We start from the raw sequence: 17,566 nt of genomic DNA, 5'->3' as shown, positions 1-17,566 counted from the left end.
ATGACTGCTGTTAGGAGAAGGTGGTGTGAAATGTCCCTCTGTGATGTTGATGATGATGATGATAATAATAATAATAATAATAATCTTTTATGTATGAACAAAGCCTTTTACCTTGTGTAGAGAATCCAGGCAAGGCCTGGATTTCAATAACATTTCACTGCAAGTGTATAAAAGCAGCCCTTAGGAAGGATTTGGGAGATTGAGAGTTAGTTTTAACCCGTGTTTGGTTGTAAGCAGAGTTGTGCAGTGAGCACAGAGGATTGCAAGAAGTGACTGGCAGGGACAAAAGGCTAACTGATGGCAAAGACTCTTTGCTCCTGGGCTCCTAGACACAGTGTATCCTGGCTAATGCTCAGTGAGCTGAGCAAAGGAAGATAGGCAAAACAAGAGTGTCTGAGTAACCTGGTGGGAACTGGTCAAAGGGGTCCCTGCCCCCACCTTAGCAGTGCAAAGCAGAGTGAGGCAACTTCACCTCCTGGCTCACTCATCTTTGCTGTGTGCTGCTCAGCTTTCTCCATCTGTCCGGCTCCAGACACTGAGCAAGAGACACTCATGACTCCCTTCAGCTTTTGTTTCTCCACAGTCAGGAAATGGAGCATATATTTGTGGCCCAGTGCCATACTGGGGCTCATAGAAAGCTGTGCCCACCTCTGCAGGCATTTCTCCCCCGCTGTGATTTGAACAGATTGCTTGTGTCTTACTGTCCGGCACTGCTGATACATCTGCATCAGTGCAGTCCTGTTTTCATATTTCAGAGGAGAAATTTGCCCTTGGTTAGTGTCACTTAATCTTTTGGGCTAACAGCTTTTTACTGTTGGAAAAATGTCCCTATATGGTGCTGCATCCTACTCTGAGAGTGACAGTGGTGTGAGCTGGTGGGGGCTGTCTTACAGACTTAGTCTGAGCAGCCTCATGCTCTCAGCCCACAGCAGGAGAGGGTCATAGATCCTTCACTTGCATGTAGTACAAACAGCACCTGCTTGATGCAGGACATCTGGGGCACTGGAGCAGGAATGACAAAGTTTCAAGCCAGTGTCATTGTCTTTCCCACTACATACACCAGACTCACTCTGCATCCTCTGGATCCACAGAAGTGTGCTGTATGCACAGCATGTCTTGGGAGTCTGAGTTATTAGATTGTCATAGCAACATTGTCCTCTTCCTCTTAGCATTCATGAACATGGAGTTAATAGTCATGACTTGATCATTTTGGAGGTGAGGAAGGGTGTTGAAGCATCAGCTCCAGGCCAGCTGCAAAGGTGTGTTGGGTCAGACAAAAGCTCTGTGCTGCTTTTCTTGAAGCCAGCATGAATGGCAGCTGCTTCTAGCACATGTATATAGCACTGTAGTGGATCCTTCCTTTGGACTTGGCTCCTGCAGCCTGCAAAGGAGTAAAAGGAGAAGGAGATGAGTGCAGAGGGGATCTGGGCAGAGTTTGCTGGGAAAAGTGGCAGCTGTGTGTGTGGCTTTTTATATAACCTGTAATTATTTAGTTATGTGCTTTGTCTGTGACACTTCTGCTGATTAATTCTAGCAGAGACTCCAGCCTGCATCAGCAACTTTAAGTTGCTCTATAAAAAGCATGATGCCATTTGGGGAAAAAAAAAAATCCAGACAACAAAACCCAGAACATTTTCCATATTAATTGGAAGATACTACTGTAAAATGTATGTCAATTATTTGGCACTTTATTATGGAGAGGCAATAGCCCTTTCATAGTCCAGGTGGCAGCAGCATTTTCATTACAATGAGGAATGTTGCTATTCAGTTGAATTCACCAGGAGAAGCACTCAGGGACTGTATCAGTTGCTTGTACAGATTAATGAGGAAGAGTAAGGGGAAGATTTGAACTAAACCTGGAGCAAACAAGCCAGCTTGAGGACTCCAGTGTTAAATGCACACCAGGTTTCTGTTAGAAAAGGGAAACCCTGATGCTTTTTCCTACAGCCTCCCTCAGCTCCCCTTTGAGCTGAGGGGACAGACTGCTGGGTTTGCTCCTGGTATCTTGGGCTTGGTTTCAGGGGTGAAGTTGCTGTAATTTCCTCAGTACACAGTCAGTGGCAGGCACTCTACCACCTTCATAAAGAGGACAAAAGGCATACTGGTCTGTCTTCATCTGCCCTTGGCCATTATGCTGGAGCTGTGCAGTAGCACTGGTCATGGGTTGTCATTACATACACCACAGACTGGCTGCTGCAGCAAGCTGGGACAGACGTCCCCAGCTTTTCAGCCCTGAGGGGGCTTGCAAGGCCTCATCTGGAGAGCCTTCTCCCACCACACCCTTGTGAGTGACATAGAGTTGTTGTGGGGATTAAATGCATTTTAACCTGGGGACTGTTAGGGCTGGGGGGGTTTGGCCTTTTGCTTGATGTGAGATCGTTCAGTTAATTCTTTTCCAGCTGCTTCTGTGTCCTGGTAGGCAATGATTGTCTTGTGGGCATGGAGATGCTTTAGCAAGGTCCAGGTGGTACTGACTGGTTGTGTTCCTGTCCTTTTCCATGCTGATTAAAAAAAAACCCAACAGCTCAGAGACCTTGCTTCTTGCTTCTGTTTTTCCTTTCTTTTTCGATCATTACCCATGCATGTCTCAGAACCTACCTACCAGCAGGTCCTTTGCTGGGTGGCATAAACTGGTGGCACTCCCTAATTTTATGTTCTAATAAGGCTGAGACTGCAGTTGCAGGTGATGAAGGATTCTACAAGTTCAGAAATTGCTAAGCAGTGAAGTCTGCCAGAAAGATGGGCTGTGTTCTGTGTGTTGCCCATTAGATTGCATTGCTAGGGGAGATTCATCTCTGCCTTTGCTGGTAATGATGGTTGTGTTCTGCTGGGCAGGATGGGGACTGGGGGCTGCTGCATGTGATTCCCTTGGTTCCCCAGGACATGCTCTTCAAGAGGGTCTGGTCTCTCCTCAGGGAGTGCAGCAAGTCAGTCAGTAAGGAAGAAGCCAGTGTGCAGAGTGGCACAGCAAAGCATGGGCTGGCTTGAATGGGGAAAATTTGGGGGTGGGGCAGTTGTTCTGAGGGAACCAGTTTCAGAGCTTGTGCCCACAAGAATCTGTTGACCCTCTGGAGGTTGTCCATCCAGTTTGCAAGGGAGTGATGAGCTACCAGATACAGCAAACTAAGGAGCCCAAAACTTTGAAATAATCTTGTTCCTTTGGGTGCAGTAGCATGGCTCAGGTGAAATGCTGCAGAGAGCTGAGCCCCTCTGTTGGAAGCCAGCCCCCTGATACGTTACCTCTGCTCATAGGTTGTTGGTGATACTGGGGAAGGAGAATTATGGGGCAGAGGCAGCTGTGGCTACAGGAGGAAGCTGAAGTCTGAGTGCCACAGAAGGCACTTGCTATTCAGAGCAGCTCCTGAAGCGCTGGTTTGGGGACACGTACGCAGGGACCTGAATTGCTAACGCTTCTCTGGAACTTTTGAAAAGCAGTCAGAGAATGGTGGGGCAGGGGGTTAATTGGATAGCAAATTATCTTTAAATTACAGTGATGGAGCTTCACTGGCTTCTGGTTTGTTGCAGCGGAGTGAATGAGCAAATGTAGCCTCAAGGGCTGTTACAGGTAACTGTGGGAAAGGAATTCAGCAGGCTTCACTTGTCTTGTATTGACCATGTCCAAGTTGCTCACTTCTGTCACACTGCTTTTTAAAGACTCTGATCCCCCTAAGGTAACCTACAAAAAAAGGTTTAGGTTGTGACTGCTCTTCACTTGATTTTTTTTTTCCGCTGTAAAGTTCCAGTAAAGTGTTTTTTTTATAAAAAACAGTTTGCCCTGCATGATTGTCCTTGCACTCTGAGAAGTGTCACATCAACTTCTTTGGAAGTCATCTGTAGTCCATTTTGCCTGGCACTAGATGTGGTGTTCTTCCAGGGGCTTGTGAGATTTTAAAAACTGAAGGACCTATTTAAAATTTGTGTGGAAATGTCCAGCTAAAACTCCCTTCCTTTAAGTTATTCATACGTCACCATCTTGGAATTGATGTTTTCTAGTCTTCCATAGAGACTTCCAGGAAGGCCAGGCTGGACAAGACCTTGAAGGAGAAAGGCTTTAATCTCAAAATTAAATTCCTCTGACAGAAGGGTGCAGATAAAGATCTCATGTTTAACTCAAAAAGGCATTCTTCCTGCAGCAGTTTTCCTGAACAACACTCCAAGCAGTGTGTAAGAAAGACAAAGGTTGCTAACACATCCTTCTCTGGAGACATTTCAAAACCTGCCCGGACACGTTCCTCTATGACCTACTATTGGTGATCCTGCTCTGGCAGGGGGTTGGACTTGGATGATCTTTTGAGGTGCCTTCCAGCCCCTGCTGTTCTGTGATTAACACACAATCTTCTGTTAGACAGAGGATGCAGATCTTTGTCATCTGTGTAGAAATCTGATGCCTTTCAAACCTTCATGTGCGGTGCTCTTAATACCTTCTGCTGCTCTTTAACTTCTGCTCTGTCTAGCAGCTACCTCTTAAAGAGCAGATGGAATCATCTCAGGGATTGCAGGTCCTAATCTCAGTAACAGTTTCTATCCATTGTAAGGTATGAAGTGAAATGATCTGTGAGTGGGTTTATCTCAAATCCCACGTAGCATTTTTCCTCTCAGCAGCAACAAGAAAGGGAAATTATCAAACAGTGAGGAGAAGCTGTTTATTCTAAACTTACCCTTTCTTTTTAAGTTCTATTTCATAATTAAAGGACATAAGGAGTGGGAGCCAATGAAAATGTGTAGCTAAAGGGATAAGCTCATCTCAAGTTCAGTGCAGAGATTCCGTTAAGCAGTGGGTAACACAGCAGAGACTTTGGGGCATCTTCTTCCTTATCTGTCCTTCTCCTAGAGTATCAAACTGAGTTCTTAGCTGCCTTTCAAAGGTGGCATGGGAAGGCTGATTTAAAGGGTACTGCTTACAGAGCTCACTGCTGTCCTTGGAGTTTACTACACCTACCATATTTTGGGGATGCTTCTTTTGGCCATCTGAAGAGCTGTCTACTCAGAGCTAGCAAGGAGGAATCCTCATTCTTCATGGAGAAGTGTGTACATCCATTGTCTGGGGACACCCCTATAACACTGTGCATGAGGACACAGGGGAGTGAAGAGGAGCCCAAGGGAGGCTTCTGGGGGAGTGGGGTACCCCTGGGTAAAATGCCCCCACTCTGAGTTACTGCTGGAGAAGCCTGTTCTACTCCTCACCTTTCAAACAAGGTTTCTCCCCTGCAGCTTATTCATTTTGGTCACCTTGCTTCCTCAGACTGACAGGAGGATAGTCCTCTGATTTATACAAGCTGATAAATTCTTTATTGCTCAGAAGGTGCATTATACTACTCCCCATCCCTGGTGGATAGTTGCATCCCAGAGTAAATCATTTCTGTGGCCAGGAGGCTTTCTTTCACCATTGCTCTTGGCTCTGTGATACTTCTTGCAGCTCCTGCAAACAGGAATAAGGCCAGGCTGAGTTTGGCAGTGGCTATCATTGCAGGGGGGTCTTCTTCTCTGCCAGTGGAGCTGACAAACAGCATTAGCAAATGAGCACTGGAGAGGAGGCTGCATTCTCTTGCAACAGCAGGACACTGACAGGCTGTTCTTAAATAATGTTGCAGAATGCTGATTCCTACCCTGGCTTGCCTCTGCAATGCTGGAGGACAGCTGAGCTGCCAGGAGACTCTGCTGTGTAACCATCTCACTTGGGAACTACTTTGGGACCTATTTTTACACTCAGTCCTCATTTGGATGATGCCATGTGGCTTCTGTCACCTCAGGTCCTAACCTGCTTCTCAGTGGGATTTTTTTGAGTGTCTCTGTGCACCACTGCCAAATGCAAAGTTTGGGAGAAACAAGCTTTTGTAGGAACTCTGAGCAAGTGTAGGTTTCTTTGAATAAAGGACATAAGGACTTCATTCAGTCCTGTAAATGAAGGAGCTGTCAACCCCCTAAAAGAATAATCGAGGGTAGTATTTGTGTTGTTAGGAGGACAAGAGGAGAAGTAGAAGGGTTCCTTATTGTTCTGGTCTCTGTTATCTACAGTGCTTTTCACAGGATCTTTCTGAGTTGTGATGCCTTGGGCCAGAGCCCTTTTACTTTGCACCTTATAGTATGTAGTCCCCTTGGTTAGGACCTTTCATGATCAGAGGCTCATGTAATGCAAACTTCAGACATTGATATTCTATTTAGCAATCAGATTAAATAGTATCTACCTAAGAAAGAAGTTCATGTGTTTAAGAGAATTGTTTCCAGCATATGTTTTGCCCAGGAGTGCTGAGCTATATAGTTCCTGGTAGGAAGACTATCATTACTTTCCATCTCACAAATGCTTTGAGGACTGTGTGTGTCCATGCAATGTTTGGAGCTAAAAAGCATTGTGGGAGTCCCTCTTGGTGTTCCCTAGCTAGGCAAATGAATAGTTCAATAGAACAGAGATGTGTAACTATGAATTTGCAAGCATAGCCCAGTGCTGGGAGCAGATCAAGGCAGTACTTTAAGCTGGAGTGCTCTGGTTGCAGTGAAGGCAAGTAATACAATGCCTCCTGATCAGGAAGACCTGGATTCGTGTCTCCATCTGTTTCCCAAACCAGAGTCTGTACCAGGATTGGTCTTCTCTTAGTGTATGTTAGAAGCTTTCTCCTGTCAGGAGAGAAGTGCAGTGCTCTGTATGGAAGCTGACCTGAGCAGCTGCAGAAGCTGGTGGTTTAGCAGGTTGTGAATGGTGATTAGAAAGCCAGGAGGCAGGTCTGCTCCTGGCATTGGAAAGGCCATGGAGTCAGACTAACCTGTGTTTGCATAGTGCCTGCTGTCTTACATGTGGGTGGTAATTAGCTGCTTAATTTAATGAGATCATGTCTGCTTCTCCTGGTGACATAATAGTATTAGGAAAACTGCTGCTATCACAGAATCACAGAAACATTCAGGTTGGAAAAGACCCTCAGGATCACCAAGTCTAACCAAGAACCCTACTCTACAAGGTTCACCCCTAAACCATATCCCCAAGCACCACATACAAACCACCTTAAACATATCCAGGGTTGGTGACTCAACCACCTCCCTGGGCAGCCCATTCCAATGCCTGACCACTCTTGCTGTGAAATTTTTTTTCCTAATGTCCAGTCTAAACCAACTCAGTTGCAGCTTGAGGCCTTTCCCTCTTATTCGGTCACTAATTACCTGTGAGAAGAGACCAGCTCCAGCCTCTCCACAATGTCCTTTCAGGTAGTTGTAGAGAGCAATGAGGTCTCCACTCAGCCTCCTCTTTTCCAAACTAAACAGCCCCAGTTCCTTCAATTGCTCTTCATAAGATTTATTCTCCAGTCATAGATGTTGGCTCATCACTGTTCTTTTGAATGGAGAAATCCTGCAAATTTGAGTCCTGTTCCTTACTGGTGTTCGGAGACTTCAGAGGCCACCTCTGTCATATTAGCCATGAGCCAAATATTGGCTGCTAAAGCCATGAACGTTGCAAAAATGAGTGCCAGAGCCGTGATCTACATCAAGCTTGCTGCTCTCTGCTGAGCCATGTGGCTGCTGACTCCTGTGCTGTGTTTGGCTGTCTGTGGCAGGTTCTGGAAGTGGTGCGGTCCAACTATGACACGCTGACCTTGAAGCTGCAGGACGGACTGGACCAGTACGAGCGCTACTCGGAGCAGCATAAGGAGGCTGCCTTCTTCAAAGAGCTGGTAAGCTGCCTTGGTTCTGCAGAATCAACAACCCTTTACCAGAGCCTTTGCTTACAGCCTGGACAGTACACTTGGGGGTATAGCAGAGCAGCTGTGTTACTCCACTGGGCTGCCTCTGAAGACGAGGCAGGAATAGGATCTGAACAGACTCTGCAGATCTCAGCAGATCTGAAAGCCCTCTGGAGCTCCCTGCCCAGAAATACGTGGCTGAGAATAGGAACCACTAGACTGCTCAGACCAGCAGCTGGTCAGTCTGTCTCTTCTGCCATGGAGATCCACTGTGCTTTGTGGTGGCAGACTTGCATGGTGGAGAACCTGACTGCTACCACTTTTGGTTTAGCACACACAGAGACTTAGCCTTTGTGCTGCTGTTAAGGGGACCACCAAGTATGGGACTGAGCAGAATATGTGATGCTGCTGAGATCCATGCCTGCTCATTGCTTTCCTCCATCCTTCACAAAATAGGGTTCCCAAGCAAAGAAAGCAAAAGCCATTCTCCTGAAATGTCTCCTTCTGTCAGAGGAGAAGACTCACAAAAATAATATAGCAAAGACAAAACTGAGTCCAAATAATTTGGGTTGGTATTTATATTCTCCAGCAAACCAGCTTGCTCACCCTGCTCCAGGGAGTCCCAGTGGAACATTTTCTTGTCTGATGTCCACATCACCAAGGAAGGAATGTTCTTGTAGTTGCTGGTATCTGAGAGGAGCCTGGATTTCTTCACTTTTGAATCATTACAGCCCCAGCAAAGGGAGAGATCTCTAACTCTGGCAGCTTTCTCCATCAGTTTGAGAGCTGATTCTCTCTCCCAGCTTTGTCCTTGCTGATTGATGAGTAATTGGTGCCTGCCCACTCCGTCACGAGTCTGCACGAGTTTGGGAATGTTATGCCTCCTTCTGTCTACTCTGCTCCAGAGCAAGCACACATGAATGGATTTGCTTTCTTCTACAGAATACTTTTTAATGGGATTTTTTGGTCATTCCATCACTGACATTGAGCAGCACACAAGCAAAGCTGCTTGCAGTCGCTTTCATGCAATTTTTCTGTGCTCTTTTTTGCCCATTTTTGTCTCTCTGCCCTGCTGTTTGATACCATATCTGGAATGCATGTGAAGAAATTTGGCCATAGCCTTCCTGTGACACAGGCTTCTCCTTTTACTGTACCCTGCAAATAAGGCACACTCATATTTCTGTTTTCATCTGTTCTGTCCCAAGGGCTCCTGCCCGCCTCAGCCAGCATCTCCTTCCCCAGCCTCTTGGCCACATGACTGCTCAGCTTCCTGCATGCCCCACTTTCCACTTAGCCTGGCAGAAACTCAGGCTGATCATGCCAATTGATTAAAATGACATTCTCAGTCCTGAGATCATCACAGCTACAAAAGATTTCAGCTCAAATAATTCCTAGCCTGATTTATTATTATTATTAGTAGTAGTAGTAGTAGTATTTACAAAATCCCAATTTTGTATCATTATCTGTTGAGCATAACCAGTCCCTCCTCAACTCCCTTCTGAAGATTGCCTGTCCACATACCCCTGGGTCCCTCTCCTCAAAAGCATATGAAAGCCTGAATAATTACTGTCTAAATGTGCTGATTTGACCCAGTTGTGAATCTGTGTAATCCACATTTCTCTAGATGCCCTGAGAATTGGGACCCTATTAAATGTTCTTTACTCACAGCTACAGAAAATCCCCTGCTTTCCATTAAGCCATTCCCTCAACACAGCAGGAAGTCAACCTGATATGTCATGATTTGTCTTCAGCAAACCCAGCTGACCTCCCATCCTCCACACTGTTTTTTTTACTCTAGGTGCAGAGTAAGTAACGGCTTCATTACTTGTTCCAAACGGCCTTAGTCTGCCTTGTCTTCCCCATATCCTCTTCTGACTTGGTTTTCCTTTTTGTGAGGCTTTATTCTGCCTTCTGTTCCTGTTCTGATGTTGGGTAGTTTCCCCCTACCACTTGTTCCAAACGGCCTTAGTCTGCCTTGTCTTCCCCATATCCTCTTCTGACTTGGTTTTCCTTTTTGTGAGGCTTTATTCTGCCTTCTGTTCCTGTTCTGATGTTGGGTAGTTTCCCCCTACCCAGTGCATTGTGTTTAACTGCTGAGGTTTGCAGGATTTCATGGAGGCAGCAGAATGAAGTGAAGTTGCTGCAGTTTTCTTCATGGGCTCTGCCAAAGGAGCCCGGGCTGATGGTGAACTACAGGTTTCTAGTATGGTTTCCAAACTCATGCTGGTTCCATCAGGTCTCCTTGGACAGGATCTGTTTACAGACAATTATTTCCAGATTCTGCTGGTTTTTCTTACCTCTATCTGTGTGACTGCACTAAAGCAAATCTTTCTTGGTGGGGAATGACATGCAGGAGCCATTTTCTTTCTCAGCTGCCTTTTCATCTCTCTGTGCTCCCGTTAAGTGGGTGAGCAGGAACTTCCCCAAGCCATTCTCTTGGCTCCTTTGTGCTTAGAAATCTTGTTCTCACTCCTTTGACGTGCTTCGCTAATGCACTGCTTCACTTCTCTGCCTTTGCCTCAGTGCTGCTCTTTCTTGTTAATCCCAAAGAAAAATTGTCTTTCGTCTCCCAGACCCCTTTCAAAGCAGCTTTCAAAGGCCTGCGATACTGCAGCCACATTGTGGTGGAAGGTGATGTGCAGTGTGTTATCAGCTGGATTTTCTGGCCTGGTGTGCTGCCTTTGAGGGGCTAAAGGAAGGAAGTTAGGAAGTTTTTTACCACTTTTCATTTCTTTTCCTTTGAACTCTTAGGGATGTCATTTGGGATCTGTGCTGCTTTGATAGAATGAATGGTTGGATGTGAGCTTTTGGACCCTCGCATTGCAGTTGGAGGAATGTGTGGAAAGAGACTCAGCATCTTTCCAAAGCATTCCCTGTCTTTGCAGTTGAATAGCTTTCAGCAGAGTCTCAAAATAGTCTGATTAGGGATTGATTTCTGCAGGGGAAATTACACTAATTTGACTGCTAATTAGATGTAGTAGTCAGTGTAAACCTTCTTCCCATTGTACAAATTTCTGAAGAGCTGCTTCTTGATTGGAAACAGGTTTAATTGATGGGACTTGCTGCAAAATAGGAGTGTCTGTACAGTGTTGCACATGTCCAGCTATAATGACATGAAACTTGGAACTGAATATTTTCCTCACATGCTTAATGCTACCACTCCATCCGCTCTTTCATTTGCTCATTGTTCTCCAGGTGATGTCAGCATCTCGTGCATTTCCCATTTCTTCAGAGTCTGTAGGTTAAATGTGATCCAATCTGCTGAAAAGGAGGAAACAATTTTAAAAGCGTCTCTGGCCCTAGTGTGCTCCATACAGAAGCAAGAGAGGATGCTTGCTTTGCTTTACACCTGCTTGCACAATGAATGTTAAAGCTCTCAGCTCACTTCCTGAGGCTGGTTCTGGTCCCTTGTATAAGTGACTCTACAGAGTTCTGGTACCTTCCAGGCTGGCAGCCATTTTTGGGCTGCCGGCTGCACCACAAGCTAGGCGGAGTCCTGGGGTGAGCCTCGTGGATGGAGCAGCTCAGCCAGACTGCAGGAAGCTTCTGAAGTTTATCCTTGTTACAGGCTGACACTTCCCTGTGTCAGTGTCTGGTCTTCCAACCCAAAAAAGGGAGATGAGCTCTGACTCCCTGTGCTGAGCCCTGGTGCTAGGGATAACTTGATTTAACTCTAACTTGAACTGTTCTTACCTTTTAAGATGGTTGGCTCAGAGCTGCCTGCTTTCTCACAGCAGAAGAAATGCTGGGCAGGGGTTTGTAGAAGTGTAGGAGTCATCTTGTGTGTTGCTACCATGCCCGCTCCTCTCCCCAACTTGTGTTAAAGCAAAGCTGACTCCATCTAGACTGCTCTTGACCAAAGTTTGTGTCTAATCTCTCTTGAATCCTAAAGCTGTCCTTAAGTGAAAACAGCTCCACACTGGCCCCAGGTGATCCTCTCCGCTGATTCACAGCACATATGGGTAAAAGTATTTTCTTTTTTCCAGTGCAAATCTTCTTTATCTTAAATTAAGTGAAGTATTTCTTGCCCCATCCCTGGGGAGCCAGAGCAATATTACTCACTGTTCTCTTTCTGACCTCATTTTACATATTGGAGAGTGTTTGCACTACTTCTGCTAAACCTTCTCTTTGCAAACTGAACAGGCTTAATTTCTTGTGCTCTACCCCATAGCTACAGTTTCTGCTAAGCTCAGCGTCCTCATCAAATGCCATTCCAGTCTCCCTTTCTGGGCTTGTAGAGGCTGCTACCACATCCTTCTTGGAGAGTTTGGTGTATAGGGCACCTTCTACTGCTGGTGCCTGGCCCCTACCAGCAGTTGCTGGAACCAGGAGCTCATTTCTGCTCGTACTTTCTGTTGCTGGGACCCATAGAAATGCTTCTAGTAAGGGTAAGGATGCTGGCTTACCCAGCACGTAGCATCTGCCCCTTTTTTGCAGGCAGTCATGTTCTCCAGGGCAGAGGAATCTCCACATCTGTTTAGCCATGTGGTTCTCCTCTTGTCAGAACTAACTGGATCACTGAGCTGAGGAGCACTTAGCATGATTGAGACCAAATCCTGTCAGTGTGGCTCCTGTCTCCTGGCAGGGAGACAGCCCAATGCAAACCAGCGTTCTGGAGACCACTTGCAGTGGTGTTTAACGCAGGCTATAACCTATGCTTCTCTGACAAGACATGATCCCAAACCATTGCAGTATGGAATAAGTCAAAAGACAGCCAGAGAAGAGAGGTGAGGGGGTGCTCCAAGGCAATGAAGACACATGGGGCCTCTGCCAACATCCTGATGAAGGAGAGTTTGTGGTTTCTGTGAGTGCTATAAAGCGTACGTATTCTGTCATTAAGTGCAAACATCTTTGCTGACTTGCTGGAGTTGTTAGGGCCTGTGCAGTGGGGCTCACTGGGCTTCACTGCACAGCCTGCCCTGTTAACCTTCCATGTTTCGATTTGCTTCCCACTCTCACACATTTTGCATTTCTGGGAGCTTTCTGCCTTGCTTTTATTTCTCACCAGGGCAGTGAGTGAAACTCTCAGCAGTATAAACTTGCTCTTCCAGCCCCCAGTGTTGGATTCCTTATTTTTCTTCTATATAATTCACCCCCCCTAGTGCTTTTTAAAAAGCACAGCACACTAACCAGGTCAGCAACAACCTTATTATCACAGGCTCCAAGTCTCTGGGAACTGTAATCCTGTTGTTTGGATGAGCTTGTGTCAGTTTTGCTTTCTCTCACTGCTGCACAGTCACTGACACAGATCATGTTTGACTTTGTTTTCTGGTTGCTGAGTGCAGCTGAGACTGAGCCCAGTCTGGGGCCTGTTTGCTTGGCCAACCAGTCTGCAGGCATGAAGGGGGAAGGGAAGCTGCTGCACTACAGGGCTGCCCAGCTCCTCCTCACAGACTCTGCCGGTGACCAGAAGTCCAGGAATTGTTGAGGGAGAAAGGTGTCTCTTCTTCAGAGACAGGTAGTGAGCCAGGTTCAAGTGCAAGGCACTCAGCACAGAATACAAACAGCTGGCTGTGACCCCATGTGTTTTCTGACAGTTTGGGTGATAATTTGTGTTCACAGCACAGCAGCATGGCTCTTCTCCTTTCCTTGACTCCTTGTCATTGGCTTTGCAGGTTCTGGAGCAGAGCAGAGGCTGTGGCACTGCATTCATCCAAGAGAATGATGGATGGTGTTCTAGTGGGACTGGTAGAAAATGCTCTTCCAGCTTGCAACCTGGAAGTGCTCCCTTCTCTGTTCACTTTGCCCAAGAACAGGAAATGTACCATTGCTCATGCATCCACACAGAGCACCCTCTCCCATCCCTGTCTGATTTGGAATTGACTGTTTAGAAGGGCTTGTAGTGATAGGATGAGGGCAGTGGTTTGAAACTGGAGCAGGGCAGATTTAGGTTGGACATAAGGAGAGAGTTCTTTACAATGAGAGTGGTGAAATACTGGAACAGGTTGCCCAGAGATGTGGTTAAGGCCTTATCCCTGGAAACATTCAGGGTCAAACATGATGGGGCCCTGAGTAACCTGATCTAGTTGAAGATGTTCCAGCTTGCTGCAGGGTGGATGGACAAGATGACCTTTAAAGGCCCCTTCCAACTTGATGCATTGTGTGATTCTGTGACTCTCCTTGCTGGGATGTCACTACAGACAATTCCTGCTATTCCAGGAGCCAGCTAATCCTCAGGAATATCTTGCTAAGCTGGAGTCTCAGTGAGAGCTGGCAGGAGCAAGTTCTCTGGGGCTGTAGCAGCATGCCAAAGGGTTTCTGGCTGAACTTGGAGGTCAGCAGCATCAAAGCTGACATGCTTACAGGGAGCCAGGACGAGTCACTTGGTTAAAATGTTCTGTTTTGCCTCTGCCAGGTTCGGTCCATCAGCATCAACGTGAGGAAGAACCTTGCTTTCAACACGCTGAGCCAGGAGCTGCTGCTGAAGGAATTCTCTACAATCTCTTGAAGCAGGGCCGCAGCCTCTGCGCAGGGCTGAGCAGAGACAGGACCTGCCTGGGCAGGGACACTACAGAGCTGCAGCCCTCCCCCTGCAGAAGGGACTGCATTTCTTGCAGGGCAGAGCCTTGCTGTTGTGTGTTTGATCCGACAGGCGTGTGTTTGAGCAGGGATGATTGGCACATTGAGGAGGAAGCTGTTTTGTAAGGTGTCATGGGGGTTGGCAGCCGTTCCTGTGACGTAGCAATGGGAGATTCCCTCCACAGCCCCAGGGAAGATGCACTGGAAACCTCTGCAGCAGAGCTGGGAAAAGCTCACAAGCAAAACAATAAAACTGGTCCAGCTGCGTGAGACAATTCTGCACTGAGATCTCACATCTGCTCTGTGGGGGAAGCTGTGATCCCAGGTGAGGGCTGTTCATTTCTCTCAGCCTGGATCAATCTGCCCTCCTGCCGATGCAGGAATGGCTTTGGGGTAGAAAACCTTTCCCCAAGGAGCATGCCCTGCTCACTGCTGGCTTCTCATGTCAGAAGGTGTCACTCCAACCAAGGCATCGCGTTACTGAGAAGGAGAAATTGTGTCACCGAGGCTGTTGGCTTACAGGGTTCTGTCTGAGCCAGTATGCAAAGCTATGGGGTGTCAAACTGAAGACCAGCTCTGCCTGGGGTCACTGTGACTTCTGGTAGCCCAGCTCACCTCTGCTGTTTCTAAGGTTGAGGAACATTTTTAGATACTCCTTTTTCATGGGACAGGCTGAGTCCCTCCCCCCCACTCTCCTTACTGCCCACCAGAGACTGCATTGCGACAATCCTCCTCTTCCTCACAGGATCATCTGCCTTGCAGCTGTTTGCAAGTGCCTGGTGACCTTCAAGAAGTAAGAAGTCCCCTGGTGTGCAGCACACAATTAAAATGCAGATGGAGAAATAGTTAACTTCACTTTCTCACTTGCTCTTCCCTCTTCACCAAGCCACTTCTAGCACTGCAGTCTACTGAGAACTTCTGTGGGGTAATTCTCTCAAATTGGTTGGGGGGTAATTTCAACCCACCACAGCTTCCTGAGGAGGAGCTCCAGGAGGATGTTCTGGGACACAAGTAGACCTTTCTGTTCCAGGAACAGTGTTTCAAAGGTGCCCCGGTCAGAGGTGCTGTGTCAGGCTGTCTCAGGAATATGCAGCATAAACACCCAATCCCTCTTTGTGCATTTTTAGCTCCCACCAGTGATGCTAACATCTGGCCTGACTTGATGGACTGAAGCAAAGAAGTTATTTACATCCCAGATCCATTTCTTAATTTTTTTTTTCTGTAGAAAACGTTTTTTGTGGAAAAAAGTGCCTAGTTCTACTCTTAGCCTCCTAGGTTAGAGTACTGTGAGTGATGTGAATGTCCTGCTCATTTACTACCATTTTTAGACAAGGCTTATTCATGCTAATGTGATAATTGTGTTAATGATTCATCCTTACCTTCTATGAGCACAGGGAACTGAAAGCTGTGCCCTTGGCCACCCTCTGGGCACAGCACCTGATGAAGCCCATACATTTTCCTTAGGAGCACTGGCTTCTCCCAACAGAGGATACTTTGCTTCAGCATGGAATTGTCTGGCTTTTATCAGCTAAGCCAGGCTCTTATTTGCTTTCTGCTGTGCAAATGTGTAGAAATGTGTACATGTCAGAGGGACAGCGTGTGGGAGAGCAAGCAGGCTCCATAAAATCATTCTGCTTGAGAACAGGCCAGGGCATGTAGAAGGAGGCAGCTTCTCCAGTGAAAAATGAGTGAAAATGCATCACAATGTTGTCCATATGTGTGGGGAGCCCCTGCTAGACGATCTCTCCTCCAAGGGGAAGGAGTTTCTTCTAAAGGGGGCTTGAGCTGCTTCCTTGAGATGCAGCCCCAGCATCACTGCTGCTGTTGGAACATCCAGTCACCCAACTGTCCCTGTGTCTCCTTTTCTCTGACCCTGCTTGGGCTGAGACTAGGCAGATGCACAAGAGAGTGGGGGTTGAGTCTGCCTCGGCAGCCTCTGGGATTTTTCTGGGCTTGCCTGTTGAGGGCCCCACGGTGCTCCCTTGCTGGGATGAACTGGGAAGCCCAGGCTGTGACTGGGAGCTGCTCCTAAGCTCAGCCCCTCACACAAGACTGAGCTGGGGAGGACTGTGACACACGTCCTCGTGTCACACTGACCCAAGCACTGTAAATGGATGTACATACAAACCTAGAGCTCAATAAATAGCAGAGCCCTGCCTGGCTGCTGTGCAGTGTTTGTCCTTAACAGAGAGGAGAGTGGGGTTGCTGTGGGGATGCCCTTGTCTCCATTTGGTGGCTTGGTGGCCCACTGGCTGCAGCAGGGCTGTAGCTTGCCCTTGATCTCTTCCTGCCTATGCAGAGGAGGTTGTGGTACTGCTCTTTAACGCCTCCTCCTTGGTCCAGGCTGCAGGTACCAGCTACTAGTCAACAGCCCTCTGCTTACATGCCCCTGGCACTGCCAGTAAGGAAAACAAGAGCAAGGCAGGGAGCCTGTGAGTGAGGGATGCAGACATCTGCCTGTGCACAGTGTGGTGCTCTTCTCTGCTGCTGTGGTGCCAGCAAACTCCTGCTCACACATTCTGCTGCAGATTTGACCATTTTGGTAAACACTCTACTACTACTTGTGTTTTGAGTCCAGCTTCAACTGAGCAGAAAGTCCTTTAACTCTAAGATTCAGTCTGAGGATGTGGCTGATAGACCCAAACTTTCCCATATCTGATCTGAGCAGCTGAGTGTATTTTATATCTAATTCATAACTCAGTCTATTATTGGCAAACCTGGTCTTAATGCTTAGGGAATGTGTGGAGAAATCAGATTGCTGCCTTTAAATTAGGCAGCTGCAGCAGTGAGACAAATATTTTACAAAATAATGACCAAGTTCTGGAGGAGAAAAATTGAGTTTGAGCTAAACTTTGGAGGGAGTTATTAAAAATTGATTTGTAAATGCCACTGTGATTTTTGGTATCATCTCTTCTCCAGCTTCTGCAGGTCCCATTTTTCATGCAGACTCAAGATAGAGGCAACTCGTGAGAAGCTGAGTCTTCCCTCACAGGTTGCAAGTTGTCAGGGAAGGCAGCACACTTTGAGCACAGGGTACCAGTTGGAGGCTGGTGGGAAGAGTCACCTGCTTGTGATGGTTTGGCTGCTCTTTGGAGGTGCCAGGAGCAGGTAACACCAGACCCCTGAGTTTCATGTACGTCATCCAGAGAGCAGGGTGCACCTTTGCCCACCTGCTCTGTTTGGTTTTCAGGTTTCTTCATCTTCTTCCTCACCATTGCTGTTAGCTGCTGGGATCCCATCTGTGTGGTGTGGGGGCTGTATCTCTGTAGGACTGAGCCTCATGTGTGCATGTCCTGGTGCCCCTTGGGGTGCTTTGTTCTCCCTGCCTGAAGAATCGCATGCCTTGGGCCCCTCAGTTTGAGAAGGACAGGAAACTGCTT

The 17,566-nt window shown here is 47.1% G+C and overlaps 1 protein-coding gene across 1 annotated transcript in view; it reads left to right on the top strand.

Annotated features, from left to right (window-relative positions):
- ARMH3 (armadillo like helical domain containing 3) overlaps positions 1 to 16,312 on the top strand; it is a 136,591-nt gene extending 120,279 nt beyond the window's left edge. Inside the window, exons 25-26 of the mRNA XM_054382060.1 lie at positions 7,542 to 7,658; positions 14,023 to 16,312. Of these exons, the coding sequence (XP_054238035.1) occupies positions 7,542 to 7,658; positions 14,023 to 14,115 (210 nt within the window). The 3' untranslated portion in view covers positions 14,116 to 16,312. The remainder of the gene's footprint in view (positions 1 to 7,541; positions 7,659 to 14,022) is intronic.
- Positions 16,313 to 17,566: the final 1,254 nt, after the last annotated feature.

This window comes from Indicator indicator, chromosome 7, assembly GCF_027791375.1.
Source record: "Indicator indicator isolate 239-I01 chromosome 7, UM_Iind_1.1, whole genome shotgun sequence".
In the NCBI taxonomy this organism is placed as follows: Eukaryota; Metazoa; Chordata; class Aves; order Piciformes; family Indicatoridae; genus Indicator; species Indicator indicator.
Note: the sequence above shows the minus strand (reverse complement) of the source record. Positions and strands in the feature narration are given on the sequence as shown.